At 34.2% G+C, this 15,474-nt stretch overlaps 1 protein-coding gene across 7 annotated transcripts in view; it reads left to right on the top strand.

The window, feature by feature from the left end:
- Window positions 1–15,474, top strand: part of ZNF385B (zinc finger protein 385B) — a 265,070-nt gene that overhangs the window by 11,836 nt on the left and 237,760 nt on the right. For 2 of the 7 annotated variants that reach the window (XM_025039447.1, XM_006921246.2), the window contains exon 1: window positions 3,152–3,967. The exons of 3 other annotated variants lie outside the window; for them this stretch is intronic. Coding sequence is in view for 3 of the 4 variants with exons in the window: in XM_006921246.2 (XP_006921308.1) it covers window positions 3,943–3,967 (25 nt within the window). In the remaining variant the exon portion in view is untranslated. Of the gene's footprint in view, window positions 1–3,151; window positions 3,968–4,013; window positions 4,221–15,474 lie in introns of those variants that run through there. 2 more of the 7 variants (XM_025039441.1, XM_025039443.1) reach the window with 2 other exon arrangements.

Genomic DNA, 15,474 nt, shown 5'->3' with positions numbered 1-15,474 from the left:
AATGAATAAATGCAGTTTTTTTCCTTCACATAGTAAATAACTTTGCGATCATATTCTAGATACTAAGATTAGAAGTACACATTCTGCTATACTTTGTATAGTGAATAGGAAGACCAGTGTTCTAATAAACGCCTCTAGAACTCCTCCCCACTGCAAGTTTAAGCCCCAAAGGCACTCAAGCAATGTTTTTTCTGGGGGGGATACTTATAGATTTTTTAATTTTATAATATTTTTATTATATACAATTAACAATTGTATATACTTAAGGCACTCAAGCAATGTTCTTTTTTGTAGGGATACCTATAGTTTTTTTCTATTTTAAAAATATTTTTATTATATAAAAATAACAATTGCATATATGTAAGGTGCACAACATGATGATTTGGTATACATTACATAGTGAAATGATTACTACAGTCAAACCAATCAATATATTCATCTCCTGATATAATTACTTTTTTGTATATGGTGAAAGCACCTGAAATCTACTCTCTCAGCAAATTTACAGTATTCATTATGGTGTTATTAACTGTAGTCATCACATTGTATAGTAGATTGCTAGTCTCATTCATCCTGCATAACTACAACTTTGTGCCCTTTGATCAAGATCTCTAGAGCAGCAGGCCTCAGCCTTTTTGGCACCAGGGACCAGTGCTCCTATGAGAATCTAATGCCTGACATTCTGAGGTGGAGCTGAGGCAGTGATGCTAACGCTGGGGAGCCACTGCAAATATGGATGAAGCTTAGGTCGCCTGCCGCTCACTTCCTGCTGTTCGGCCGGGTTCCTAATAGGAACCCGTTACTGGTCCATGGCCTGGGAGTTGAGAACCCCTGTCTTAGAAGCTGGTGAATGATATAGGCCCAAAGTCTTAAGTCCAGTGTCAATGCTATGTTAAAAGTTTATTAATGTACTTATTATTAAAAATTATTTATTTGAGAATTATATTCATAGGAAAACTCCAAGTAAGTACAACGCATATTCATATTTATTAGGAATATATTTTTTTCATGGATTTTAAAGCTTAACCATTTGAATATTGATGGTAAAAAAAAAAATCACTACATTTTTTCCTACAAGTGATTTCTAAGCACTCCTACACCAAATAGTACGTACCATACGAAAATAAAATAAGGCCCTTTACTTCATAAAGTGAAGATTATTTTTTGTTTCTGACATTTTCACATGGGTTGTTTAACATGAACATTTTGCTTTTGGGTACAAAGAGAAGAAGGTAATATTACCCAATGTTTTATGGTTCATTTTGAAAATATATCTTTCCTTCGAAGTTTTCCTTTTGAAAATTATAAAGTAGGTTGCTAAAAGAAATATTTATGTCAAGTAACTTTCACATTCCTGAGTATAAATTAGGTAATCAGTGAGTGGTTGATAGTATCTTTTTGTTTTGTTATTTTCTTGACATAGTAATTCCGAATGGCTTTTTCTTGCCTTCCATTCCTATGCCCTAGTTTTGTCATTTTGCATTATAACCACATCTCTGCTCTGCTTTGTGTTTCAGTCTTAATAGCACCTTCTTGCATATTTTTTTTTGCCCATCCTGTTAAAGTAATGCTAATTTCCAAATTTCTTGCCCAAGCAAGAGAACATTTGCTTAGGTACTATTTCCCAGTCCTTAACCATATAACAGTTTAGGTAACCATTTCTACAGGTCTACAATCTCTTTTCTACAATTCTTGAAATTCAAGAAGCTATGAAAATATGGTTTTCTAATTCATATTGATGGCAAAACCTGACCTAACATGATGTGAGGTTGATGATCACCTTTATCCTATCTAGTATGAATATGCACATGTTTTGCTACAGAAATGTTAATGTGTCTGATTATAGAGTATCACTCCAGACTCAACTGGAGTCATTATGTAATTCATGGTATATGCAGAGTATTCTCTTTCTAAAATCTGAAAGCATTTTAATTCTGAAATGCATCTGGCACTAAGGGTTTTAGATAAGAGATTAAAGACCTATCATCAAATATTATGATTTCATTTTAAACTTTTATTACTAAGGAGCTGCATGTATGATAATAATGAAAAGAATTTTAGGCACACAATCTTTCACGGAATATTTTCTAACACAAGAAAAATCAGAGAGAGAGAGAGAGAGAGAGAATGAGAGAACACTAAGCAATTGCTGACAGGATGCCCAATATCATTTCTCATAGTACATTTCAGTGTTGTCCTAGGGGCATCATGAGACACAAAACAAATTCAGACAGAAAAAGTTGCTACAAAGGATAGGATAAGTGCATTTTGCTATAATGTAGGTACATGTACATACACACTCACATGTGTGTGTGTCCATTCATGTATGTCTATAACTGTCTTCAAGGAAGGGTGTCTAACCAGTGGCTTTAAGGAGTCACCTCTACACGTAGGAACATAATGAGGATACCCATGGGTGTGCCATTTTTAACATTGCTCCAAAATGCTGTTATGTAAATGTATGTTTTGGCATATTGCTTATTTTTACACAGATGTTTTGGGTTGTAGACACTACTAAATGTGGTACCTAAGAACTAGCATTATTGCCATAACTGAAGATAAGTCATTACAGAAGATCCTAAAATCAAAAATTGCCTTTATTGGATCCTGATTTGCTCTGCTTTAGAGATTCAATAAGGACCTAAAACCCATTTTTAAAAAATCTGAATAGAACCTTAAATGTGTGCTTTATCAATGCTGTCTACTAGGAATTCCTTCCAGTAATTTTTGCGATTTTTGATAAATATTTTATGTCCTTTTTGCTTTGTACTTTGCATGCACACTTCAAATCTCTATATCAGTGGATCTCAAATCATTGCTGCTACTTTCCGGGGTATAGCTACCTTGTTCCTTTTAAGTACTTTGTCAACTGACTCTTGCATCTTATAGTAACGAAAGAGGAAGGATGATGAAAGGTAAAGATATAAATTTGGAGTGGCTGGGGTAAGAATGTATGGATTTAGCTATAGAGTTTTAAAAAAATAATAAGCAGTCAACATAATATACAATATAAACACAATAATATTGTGTTTCAAATATTCTCTACCTTGAATGTTTATTTTCTTGTTACATAGAATACATTTAAATATCTCTTTAAAAATTTGTCTTAGAGTAAAATTAATGTATTTTGCCCTGCTGTTAGCATAGCCCTGCACATTTTTACTATCATTATTATTTTACTTTAGAGACAGGCACACAGGGGTTAAAGGATATTTAAACTTGCTCTTTAATGGATATCTGTGTCAAATATATAGACATATAGACTTTTTTTGTGTGTGTTATAACTGTAATAGCCTCTAGTGATTTCATTTGTCTATAGAAAAATCCCAGGAACCTATAGCTATTTTTGTATTTTTTGTAGCTTTTATGATAAGTCCTTATAATATAGACTACTGATTTCTTCTTTGTATCTGGCTCATTGTTGAAAAGCCAGAGCTATTTTTAACATTTACACAATTTCAATAGATGAGTCTTCATTCCACAAGGTTTGGTACTAAATCTGTGGAGCCTTTCTTAATCATATCCTTTTTTTGTGGTTTGCTTGAATTTGATCACAGTGGCTGATTTCATGCATTGATAATGAAGGCTTAGGTTGCCTGTTTCTCGGCTTAAATCTACCTCAGACTTGTAGGTTGACAGTGCTTCTGGTTTCAGCACGCGTGGAGATATAGAATTGGAATTGCTCTGCTTTCTTTACAAATGACTCAGAGTGTGCTTGTCCTTCTCTAAAATGTTGCTAGCGTGTAAAGGATTTTCAGTGAGCAGTGCAATAAACCAGCATCTGGGAAGGTTTGGAGCTGCACTGATATAGTGTGGTACTGTCACACGGATTATCAGGGCTGGAGCCAAGTCTTGGTAGCACTGTGCATTACACTGGTCACATACTGGAAGTTTTCTTTATCCAACTTGGTAGCTCTCAAAGCTGGTCAGACCCCTGCCAGGATGTGGAGTGGACTTCCTAGCAGAGGTAAGCATTTTTATTCTAAAACTTGGATGCTGGGATCTGGGGTGTCAGTAACAGATTCTTTCGTGTGCTGTGTTGAATCCTGTGGAGTTATCAATTGTGTTTATCATATCATGCTGACAGATCCGAACGGCAACAATGAAGAGCAAATATATGATTCTTTAATTTTATTGGGAAGTAACTCCTTAAATGGTTGTGATAGCATTCTTTTTTTTTTTTTTTTCTGTGCTAGCTGTTTGCCGAGGACATCTTACCAGTAGGTGACTTTCTTTGCATTTTAAACATTCAGAACAAGTCAGTGATATTGTGTGATTTGCTGTCATTACATTAAGTAGATAATTAGCAGTTATTATGTGTTTCAGGTATACAAAATAAAGGCTATGAACTAAATGTACTTTCTAGAATCTTTGATGTGAATAAACATAGGAAACAAGTGACTTTTATGAGACAGCTAAGAAAGTAAGTGGAATGAATTACATAGTGGAGTATTGCTAAGCTTGACATTATTATAATTAAAAGTTATGACCTGTCATGCACTGGACAGCCTACAGTAATTGATTTCTAGAGATGGTATACTGAATGAGAAAAGGAGAAAATTAGCAGCATTTCCTCATAAAGCATGTTTTAATTAGATGTGACATTTTAAATGTAGCAGATTTTATCATTTAAATGTAAATAAAGTACTGATACTTACCTGGGAAGCTAAATTACTAGATCGTCATGCACAGAAAGGTCTGATATGTTATATTAAGTATAGAGTATTTGAAAGCCAACTAGAGAAGGGCAACCTCAAAGTTAGTCTCTGAGGGGATGCAGTCCTATTGCTTAGGCTCTTCTAAACTCTATTCCTGCCTGATGAGAAGCTGTTTCTAAAGAAGAAAGGGCTGCGATAGTTATGATGTATTCAAATAGCAGTATGCTTATTAAGTGTCTATTTAGTACGTTAGGTCTGCAGAGAAATCTATTTTTATTTGATTGGAAGCTAACATGACACATGGAGTATGTATATGTGTGTGTGTGCGTGTGCGTATGTGTTTTTCCTGCTAAATTTATTTGAGGCAGCTGCTTTATGGCATTTAGCTCTAAAGTTATAGATAAGTGTGTATTTGTTTGACAGAAGATTCGAGAACCCCATTTACTGCCAGTACATGTAAAGCTTGGCTAAGCAGACGCATCAGGAGCAAACCATTTGTGTTCGCCAATCTGTCTCAGCAAGTCCCAGGGCCACTATCTTGCTAGAAGCCACTGTGTGCTTTTGAAAGCATGAAATTAGTTTTATACTGAGCACATGGTTTCTCATTTAGCAGCTCTTTTTATGGTAATGGTCAATTTATGGTTCACTGCCAGGATTTCGGTGTTCTGTCAAAGCTGATATAGCTCCTGCTAAGGTGTCTCTATGAGATAAGTTTTTAAAAAGCAGAGTGGGGAGGGCACCTAATTAGACCCTCAAGAAGAGACTCTTCCCTTCAACCTAGTCTACTTTCTGAATGCATTATCATTTCCCCAAATTTTCTTTATGTTGTTTAATCCACGATCTACAAATTTAAAGTTGTTAACATTATCCACTCTGGACCTTACTTGACATGTGACATCAAAATAGTTTTATTCTGAAATGGAAAGTGTTCAACTTTTTGCAATGCATTTGTAGAAAACCGCTCTGTTAGTGCTGGCCATATTGTGCATTAGACTTATCTGCTTGTTTCTATGTACTTCCTAGAGCATTATTAGAGATAATGCAAGAGTTTTATATATTTTTTAGTCAGTGTATGTTACTCATAATTATACACATGCATGCTATGAGAAGGGTTAGTTAAGGAATAAAATTAAACACTTTCAAGATACGTTAACAATGTTGAAAAATGTCTTCTTTTATAAAACTGCCTCATCTTAAAAAGTAAAACCTCTCAAATACTAAAATTATAAAAATATTAAAAATAGTTTTTATTTGTTTCCACAGAGTTAATAGATCAAGTATATTTGTAAATTTTGTAAGAATGATTTCCTTAGCTTTTTTCTTTCCATCAAAAAATATACCTTGTTGAAGTTTTGTTGATCATAATGTGTTTTGAAATAGAGGTGATCAAAATTAGCTACCAATGACATTTAATGAAGTATTCTTGTGTTTATTCTTTGCGTGGTTGTAATGTGTGTGTGTGTGTGTGTGTGTGTGTGTGTGTGTGTGTCTGTGTCTGTGTCTGTGTATATGTATGGAGTAGAGTACATGTTGAAATGGTACTTTTATACTTTTTCTTTTACATGGCTTTGACAATAGAACTGAAAACACTTCTTAAATCTTGGATTTTGTGATTTTTTTTCTTGTTAATCCTTGGATTTTTGCCTAGGTTAAGTGATTTCATGTGATCTAGGATTCAAGATAAAATGTTATTTATTAAAATGTAGGGATATAATATGTGCTATTATAATTAGAAGATTTTCTGTTTTTAGATGAAGCATAATTTTAAACAGCTTATTTTTCTTCTGTTCTTTTGGGAATGTTATGTCACAAGTCATCATCAGATTGTCAGGGGGATTTTGTTTTAGATTTTGACTTACAAATAAGTGTATCAGATTTCTCACTTCCCCAAAGCTCATGAAACAAATTGGTTTTGTGGGTTGAGATTTAGAAGGTTAAAAGGGCATTGAGATTTTTCTCTTTGAATTTCCTGATGATGTAATGTGTTTAATAAATGAAATCTTTAGAGAAGTTTTATAATGTCAGAATATTCTTAGAATAGTGAAACTTGTCATAGTACATAGATCATAGAAAATTTACTAAAGGAAGTGAGGGATAATTTAGTATATCTGCCTGAAGTATTAACAGTTAACTTCTCTTTCACGAGGAGTAGGATTTAGAAAGTTATCACGAGGATGTGGGATCTTCATGAATCTCAATGATTTGCCTACATCTTTTCACTTTTATATCAAGAGATAAAAATCCTGAGTTTCCTTTAGCAGATTTGAAAATGATTAGTAATGAAATATAGCTGATGTAGTAAACCTGCTTTAGTTGAGAAACATGATTGCAAAAATTAAGATACTCTTCAAGTTCATTGAGCTTTCACCAAAGTATATGTTCAGTAATTAGTATGAACTATTTATATAGTTTGTACTTTGTTTTGAGATATGTTGCTGTGATGAATAATTTTTAGTATGTCTCATGCAATATTTGAGACATACCTGTCCTAAAAATGACTCATTGTTAAACTAAAATCCAAATTTGACTGAGTGTCCTGTATTTAGTATGGGAACCCTACCTGAAGTTTCTAAATGAGAATGTGAGTGTCTGGTAATTACCTAGCTAATTGAATCTACCAAAACTGAAAAGAAGGCTTCACATTCCTGTAAAAGCAATCAGTAAGTTTCTACTGTTAGAGTTTATGCCTGGAAACTCCTATGATAAAGTTTACATTTGAGAAACTTAAAATAGTATTAAAAAATAAGATTGGTGGAGCAGAAATACTGAGTAAGGATATGAAAGCCTCCTGTAAATACTGAGGTAAAACAAAAAAGGCAGCACATTAAATAATAGCTATCAGTAACATTTTAAGTAAAAAATATTGAAAATTGTACAATTAATTTCCAATTGTTATCCCTTGCCAATTAGAACATTTTCAGGATTGTCAACCCTCAACAGATTTGAGATGTTTATAAACTAATTTTGTTTTATAGATAAGATGCCTAATGAGAGGTCCCTCCCTCAGTGTCCCCCTTTACCCCTCCATCTGGACTTTATTCAAATGTTTATAGTTTGAATTTAGATTTTAGAACTTTTACTTTTGATCGCTACTTCCTAGGTTTCTCATATAGGCAGAGTAACTTGCAAACTTGACTTAGAAGAAAATCTATGAGTTAATTTAATTATTCAGCGCACCATAGCCGAGTAAAATAGAATAGAGATATTTATTGTGTACCTACTTTGTGCTTCATATATCAAAATATTTATAGGCAGGTCTTTATTGAAATTTTAAACAACATATTAATATATGATATAATACCCATGTATAAATGCTGAGATGTTTATCAAAAATACTGTTCCCAGCCCAGAGTTACTCTAATCTTAATGTCACCAGAACAGAGCACAACATTCTATCCTGGCTCTGAATGTCACTCTCACTCATCTGGCAACCTCCTCTCAGGGGAATAAAGGAATAAAGGCTCATTCATCTTCCTTCACCTTACATAAGGCTATATTGTAAAACCCTCTTTGCTCACTCAGCCTCCTACATTACCTTTCTTCTCTCTTCTCACTTCCCAATATTTTCCTCCACCCTCTTATATTTTTGTAAATATCCTCAACAGGAGCGACTAGACATCAGTGTATAATTTTTTTCTCAAAATGAGAAAAAAAATATAGAAGCAAACTTACATATACTGTAACAGAATTTTTGTGTTAGGCTACTTTGCAGCTAATTAGTGAATAATGTAGAGGACAGATTTGGAGTATATTCTTTAAGCTAAGCTTTTTGTACCCCCTGTAAAATGCCACCTCAGTTTTCTCTCCGTCAGTCATGTGACATGTCAAATCAGAAAGTTTTGAGCCCAAATCGATCAGTCGAATGTGAGAGCAATTAACCCAAATTTTGGAAATGGAGTAACTCTAGCAGCCCAATGAACTGTTCAGTAATCTTCTTTCAGCTAAATGGTACCCCCATTGATCTAGGTCATTTCTCAATGTCTATTGTCCTATGGGGCAAATTCTAATTTACTTTCGTTTTTTTCATGTCTATTAACAGTATACCTCTATTTCAATATGATTACTTTGGATCTCAAAAGATATTATTTTTTTGCCTCTCCTTATCAATCTGTTTTTCGCCTTTGCATAGTCATAAATGTTACTGTTATGGATTACTTCTAATTGTTTAAAATGATACTGGTGCCTTTTCTGATATCTAACTATGTTCTGATTCCTCTTTATCTTAAGTATCACTTTATTTTAGTCTCGTTGTCAGCTCCAATGTCTTCCTACTTAAATCAATCCTATTGGCTGTGTGGTCTGTTTGTTATGGTAAAATACCAATGTGAATCCATAATCTAAATTTTGATCGCTAAATATCTTCAAAAATATTTTTTTTTCTTTGCAAGTATGCTCAATTTTTAGAAAAGGCTCTGGTGGGTAAGTTAAAGTAGCTAGTAACTTGAGAGATTCTATTTCATTTAATTTCCTATAACGTATAATTGCTCAATAGCTATGTTTTAATGGCAAATGGCAAACTCCTGTTCTTTCAGAGAGAGGAGACTTCTGTGTTCTGATTCTAGCCAGGGCATCTGCAACACCCCTGGGGCATTTAGCTGAACATCTTTTGCTGGCATTTCAGAATGGCGTGTGAATTTTACTAGGAGATCTATGGTATTTCCAGTTCTATTTCTTTTTCTCTGATCCACTCTTTGGCAGTGTTGGTTTTTTAGAAGATGATGGAGGGAACGAATTTACATCTCATAACCTTCTGTTTCTTCCAGCAAGTTAAAATGGTATTTCTTTACTCAAGTTTTATTTGAGGGGTACTGGGAAAGGGAGCCTGAATTTTGAAGAAATGTCAAAATATTCAGGAATAAGCAGATTCAGAGATGAATCAACAGGGACTTTTTCTGGTAATTTTCTCCATTTCATGTATTTTTATTACTGCGCAATGGGTAATACTGTATTCATGATAATTAGTTAACTCTTGCTTAAGTGGAGCTTTTGGATTTTGTGTGATTTAGGTGCACAATCACTTTTAGGTATATTAGTGCAAGTAATGGATGTCACTCTGTGTGCACAGTAGTTATAAATCCTGTACTGCATTGTGAATCATGCTTTAATTGGGGTGAGGAGAGAATAAGGGTGGCTTAAAAATGATCTCTAACACTTCTTGCTTCAGCTACAACTGGCTTAACTAGTATCAGATCCCTATCAGTAAATTTTGTCATCGTCCTTTAATTGAGTGAATGTAGTAGTAAATTGTATATAATAGGGCTTAGTATTAACAGTAGTGATAACTAATACTTTCACTCTACATACATGCCAGACTCTTCAAGTATATAAACTCTTGAAGTATGCAATTTGTGTAACAACCCTATAAGTAAGGTCTATTATGCCTACTTTACAAGTAGGGAAATAAGTACAGAGAGGTTAGATTACTTGCCCCAAATCATTCAGCTAACTCAGCTGGGATTTGAACCTAGGCAGTCCAGAATCTATAGTTTTTACCACTGCCCTTGACTAGCTCTCTGTAAAACATTTAACAAAATCTTTGTTGATATTATTTTGTGAACAAAATAGAAAACTGTGGACTGAATGATAATGTGAGTTAGTGGATCCGCAACTGGTTGACTGACTATATCCAAGTGTATCTGGTCAATGTTATCTTAAAGTAAGGCTCCCAGGACTCTGCAGTGACTTGGTGAGAATGTTGATTACCTGGTCATTAAATTTGTAGGTGATATGAAGCTAAGCTAATAAATACATAGGAAACACAATGAATATAAATCTTAACACCTAGGCCCCATCCCATACCAAATAAATAAGAATCTCTGAGTGTGTAACCCAGGAATCAATATTTACAAAGCTCTCAAGGTGATTCCAGTGTGCAGCCCCATTTAGAACCACTGTTTTAGAGAGATGGACTAACGCCAACATGATCAGTTTCAACTACAGTAAATGGAAGAGAGAGAGTGAGAAAATATGCAGGAGTATTGATGAACTATAAACTCATATATGAGTCAAAAGCATGATATGATTGCCCCTCCACCCACCAATCTTAATGGATCTTAGATAGGATTAGAGGAAATAGAGTATCTGTAACAATGAAGTTTGCTCAGCTGGTCAGAGCATGCCTGGAGTTTGGGAGAAGTGCAGAGAGTTTTAGGTACTTTCTTTAGAGAATAACCACCATGGCAAAGGTGCACTGAGTACGATATGAAGAAATCATTAGGGGAATTATTATATTGTAACATTTGAATTATAGATGTTCAATAAAGCTTCCTGGTAAAATCGAGATTAGTGGACGGGCTGTTCAAGAAGAAAGATTTTCACTTGATATAAAGAACTTCCCAGTAGAGCTGTTTGAATATGAAGGGATTCCTTTTTTTGGACATAGTGCATATCCCTCATTGTTTTCGAAGCAAAAGGCAGAATGTAACTAAGGTGTATGATAAAGGAGGATAAGGGTTGGATGGATGGTTAAAATAGATGGTGTTCTTAGTTCAGACTCTATAATTATATGAGCATGTTAAATTAATAAGGTAATATATCAGGATCATTTGTTCATTACACTAGTTCTGGATCTAGGAGAAGCAGCAGAACACAGTGATTAAGGGAGGACATTCTGTGAGGTTTAAAACACAGCTCTACCACAACTTAGTTGCATGACCATGGGCAAATTATTTCACTTTCCAAGTCTCAGTTTCCTTATCTGTAAAGCAATAATAATAGACTCTACTGCATAGATTTGTTGAAAAAATTGAGTGAGAATAATGTATAAGTTCCTTGCATGACAAGTTGAGGGAAATGGGAGAAATTATATAATCAGAAGTTATGGTAAAAGCTGTGAGGTTGCCAATGATGACTTTATGGTTTGGCATGTGGTGAGTAAGTACTTAATAAATGTAGTCCATTATTATTTAGAAATTATTCTTTCTTACATATAGCTGTCTTCTAGTTAAAATTAGAGTCTGAGAGATAAAACCCAGAGCAGGTAAATATTGGTGATAGATATGGGACGGAAGCATAGGAATTCCAAATGGAGGAAGCTTTGGGTAGGTGGAGGCCACAGAGAATTGGGAATGGGTGGGAAAGGAAGAGAGATTCTGAGAGGAGTTTGGGGAACTTTATTGCTTATAACTCTTCATCTTTTTTGCATCTATTATTTTGTTTGATTCTTACCGTAACTCTAGGAAGTAAAGTAGTTTTTGCTCATTATACTGATAGTAAATCAGCATCCACAAAAAGTGAATGTCTTGCCTAAAAGAGCTGAGAGTCAAACCTAAACCTCTTGCTCCCCGTCCCTACCCCCAACTTTCATACATCACACCAGCTCCTTCTTAATAGTTTTGTGGGCAGCCCAGCTTGAATATTTACATTTGAGTGAGTACTTACTAGTAGACTACAAACAATGTGACAAAGTTTGGACATTAAGGAAAGATGTGAAAAAAGAGTGTGATCAGTGAGTGAAATTTACTCCAGGGATAAAGTTTTAGAGTTTTTTCATTGATTGGAAGAAAGCTATAAAGAAGGTTGGAATGATAATAAAATCTCAAGTAGTAGTCATACTAGTCAATGATGTTGACATTATCACATTTTATAGTATCTAAACACTTAAAGGGCTTTCTGTGTAATATAATTAACTACCCTTAACACACCTCGTACTTTAGGACAAACACAATGTAACAAGTTAAATAGTTAATAAGAATCACCATTATATATTAAAAATTTAACGGTTCAATGTGTTGAGGGAGGGGGAAGGGCAGAGAACTAAAGGTTGTGCTTTGATTCTGTTAATCAAAAGAAGAGCTAAAAAATCTGCAAAATGCATGGAGAAATGCTATGACTTATTTTTTAGATAAAGTTGTAAGGCTCCAAAACAAGTATCAAACAAGATAGTTTTTATAAATGATTCTGCATATTCTTATTGTAATAAATATAGATTATATATATGATGAGTCAGTTAAAATAATTTTCATGTGATCAGAACTTTTAATTATTAGTTATAATTGCCACAATCATGCTTCTTGCTGACCAATGTGTTATATTTTCCTTATCACATTTGAATATGTTTAGAAAATGTAAAAATAAGTTACATAAGCAAGATATATTTAAGGAACAAGTTTATCAGAGTTAATTACTTCTACATCCAATAGTATAAATATTTAATTACTGTACTTATCACATGCGTATTATTTTGAATTACCTTTCTCTCCTATCTGACTGCCTTGAGGCTAGGAACTGTGTCTAATTCTTTTAAATACATGACTCTCAACACAATACTTGACATGTAGTAAATGATATACTTAAAATATTGACTAAAGGATAGGACACTTGAATACACTATTGGACAGTTGAATACAGAGTATATGGATACTTGTATAGAACTTGATAAATTATTTGATATTGCTGCTTATAAAAATATTTATTCTTTATTTAAAACTACAGTGAGACACTATTTTTCTTCCCTGTCAGAGGGCAAGATCAGACCTTATGATGAGTTGGAGAGTGTGTAGGCCTGGAGACCCTCTCATATGTTGGTGGGCAGAGTATAAATTGGTTCATGTTTTTGTAGGGCAATGTGGCAATAACTATCAAAATTTAAAATATGCACATCTTTTGACCCAGCAATTTTACTACCCCAGATTTAGGCAATATATATATATGCTTGTATATGCTACATAAAACAATATATTTTCTTGCATGTGTCTATATACAAATACATGCAGGATTTTATTGTAACATTATTTGTGGTAGAAAAATATAGAAAAAAGTACGCAGCAATGGGTGATAATAACATTAATGGTTCATTCATGCTCTTTGATATTCTCTTAACCAATTTGGGATGCTATGACAAAATGCCACAGACTGAGTAGCTTATAAACAACAGGAATTTATTTCTTGCAGTTTTGAAGACTGGAAATCTGAGATCAGGTTGCCAACATGGTGGAGTGAGGAGCCCCTTCCAGGTCACAGACTTCTCCTTGTATCCTCATACATGACAGAAGGAGCATAGGATCTCTGTGGGGTCTCTTTTATGAAAACATGAATCGTATTTATGATGGTTCTACCCCCATGACCCAAGCATTTCCTAAAGGTTTTACCTCCTAATACCATCACATTGGGCATTAGGAGTTCAATATATGAATTGGGGGTGAGGGTCACGAATGTTAAAAACAAAGACAATATTATGCAGTAATTTAAAATAACAAAGTATACCTATAGGAACTAATATGGAATAAGATAAAAGATATAAGTAAAACAAGCAATATGCAGAAGAAAGTACATATTGTTTGTGTAAAAGATATATATATATGTGTTTGTGTGCTTATGTGTGTATGTACATGTATATACAGAAAGAGAGGGAAGGGGGTAAGGGGAAGAAGAAAGAGAGAAAGAAGGGATGAATGAATTTTATAGAGTATTGGGAACTGAATTCAAAGTTATGTTCCCTTTTGTACTGTTTGAAATAGACTTACATTGAACTATTATACACTTTTGTAGTTTTGAATTTTTAAACATATATGTGATTTACTTTTGAGAATAATCAATATATTCATATTAAAAACAAAATGAAAGATGAAAGAAGTGGAGGGAAAATGAAAGTAATGCGATGTGATCAAAAGTTATCACAGCAAAAGCTCTTAGGATTGCCAGATGATGACCTCATTGTTTCTAGCCACAATTAATGGATGAGAAAAGATGTAAAGTAGAAGCCATTTCACCAGGTAATTGGATGATGATCTAGTCCTACTGCCCTTTGTCCTCTCAAGAGTCTGCTCTCTGTAAATTCAGGTAAAAATATGCTGTTTGGTCAAGTCTCGAGCAGATGTTACATTGACCCTCTATAACCATTCCCAGTGTCCAGCCTTAGCGTGCTAGATAGTGTGTGTTTTTTTCCCAGAACTTGCTGGAAATTTGATCAAGTATTCACACAGTCACTTGAGTGTCCCATAGAAATATTTTCACTTGTCTTATTTTTGAGTGTCTGTGTAAAAATCCAGGGCCTTCAGGGACTTCAGCTTTGTGAAAGAAAAATGCCAAAGTACCTCAGTGCAAGTTGCACTACCATATTAAAAGAAAAAGAAAGAAGGACCAAAACCATGTTAAAATAATAGTAAGGCAAACCTTAAGTCTAAAAACATGACAGCTTCCTGTACAGCACTGAGCTTCCCTGTTGTACAGTGAATTTGTTTTTTAATCTCATACATTGAGTCCTCTGTTTGAGAAACTCATACTTGGTGATCTTACCTTTGGGGTTGTAATACAGTCATGATGAGATGATAGACGTTTTATCATGAATTCCCTTGCTTCTGAGGGTTTAATGCTGAGTTTGAAAGTTAATTTAACTCATTTTTTTTTGTTTAATAAACTCAGAATTCCAGCTGAGCTGAAGTGGGAGTGATTTTATCTTATATTCAATGTCAACTTGCAGAAATATGGCATGAAGGACCTGATTAATATTATAATCAACTGACTATTGATGATATTAACTAGACATTTTCCTTCTGTCTTCTAACTGGTCTAAATCGGCTGTAGTGATGCTTTTTAAAATATGCTCTTGTTTACAATTAAAGATGATACTATTGGATTTTCACAGAGCCCTCCCTCCCTTCCACAACCCTAGTACGCGCGCGCGTGCGCGCGCGCACGCACGCACGCGCACACACACACACACACACATACCCTATATATATATATACCCTTTTCTATTATGATCAGCTGCACAATTGCTGATCATATATATTTATGTATTGCCTACCCATAATTAAGGGTAAAATTTATGCCTTTGAATCTACACAGAGCCAACTAGATGGCAGGAAAGCCAAGA

This window comes from Pteropus alecto, unplaced genomic scaffold (genome assembly GCF_000325575.1).
Source record: "Pteropus alecto unplaced genomic scaffold, ASM32557v1 scaffold3, whole genome shotgun sequence".
Taxonomy (NCBI): domain Eukaryota; kingdom Metazoa; phylum Chordata; class Mammalia; order Chiroptera; family Pteropodidae; genus Pteropus; species Pteropus alecto.
The sequence above is the reverse complement of the archived record's forward strand: the minus strand, read 5'-3'. Positions and strand labels throughout refer to the sequence as shown.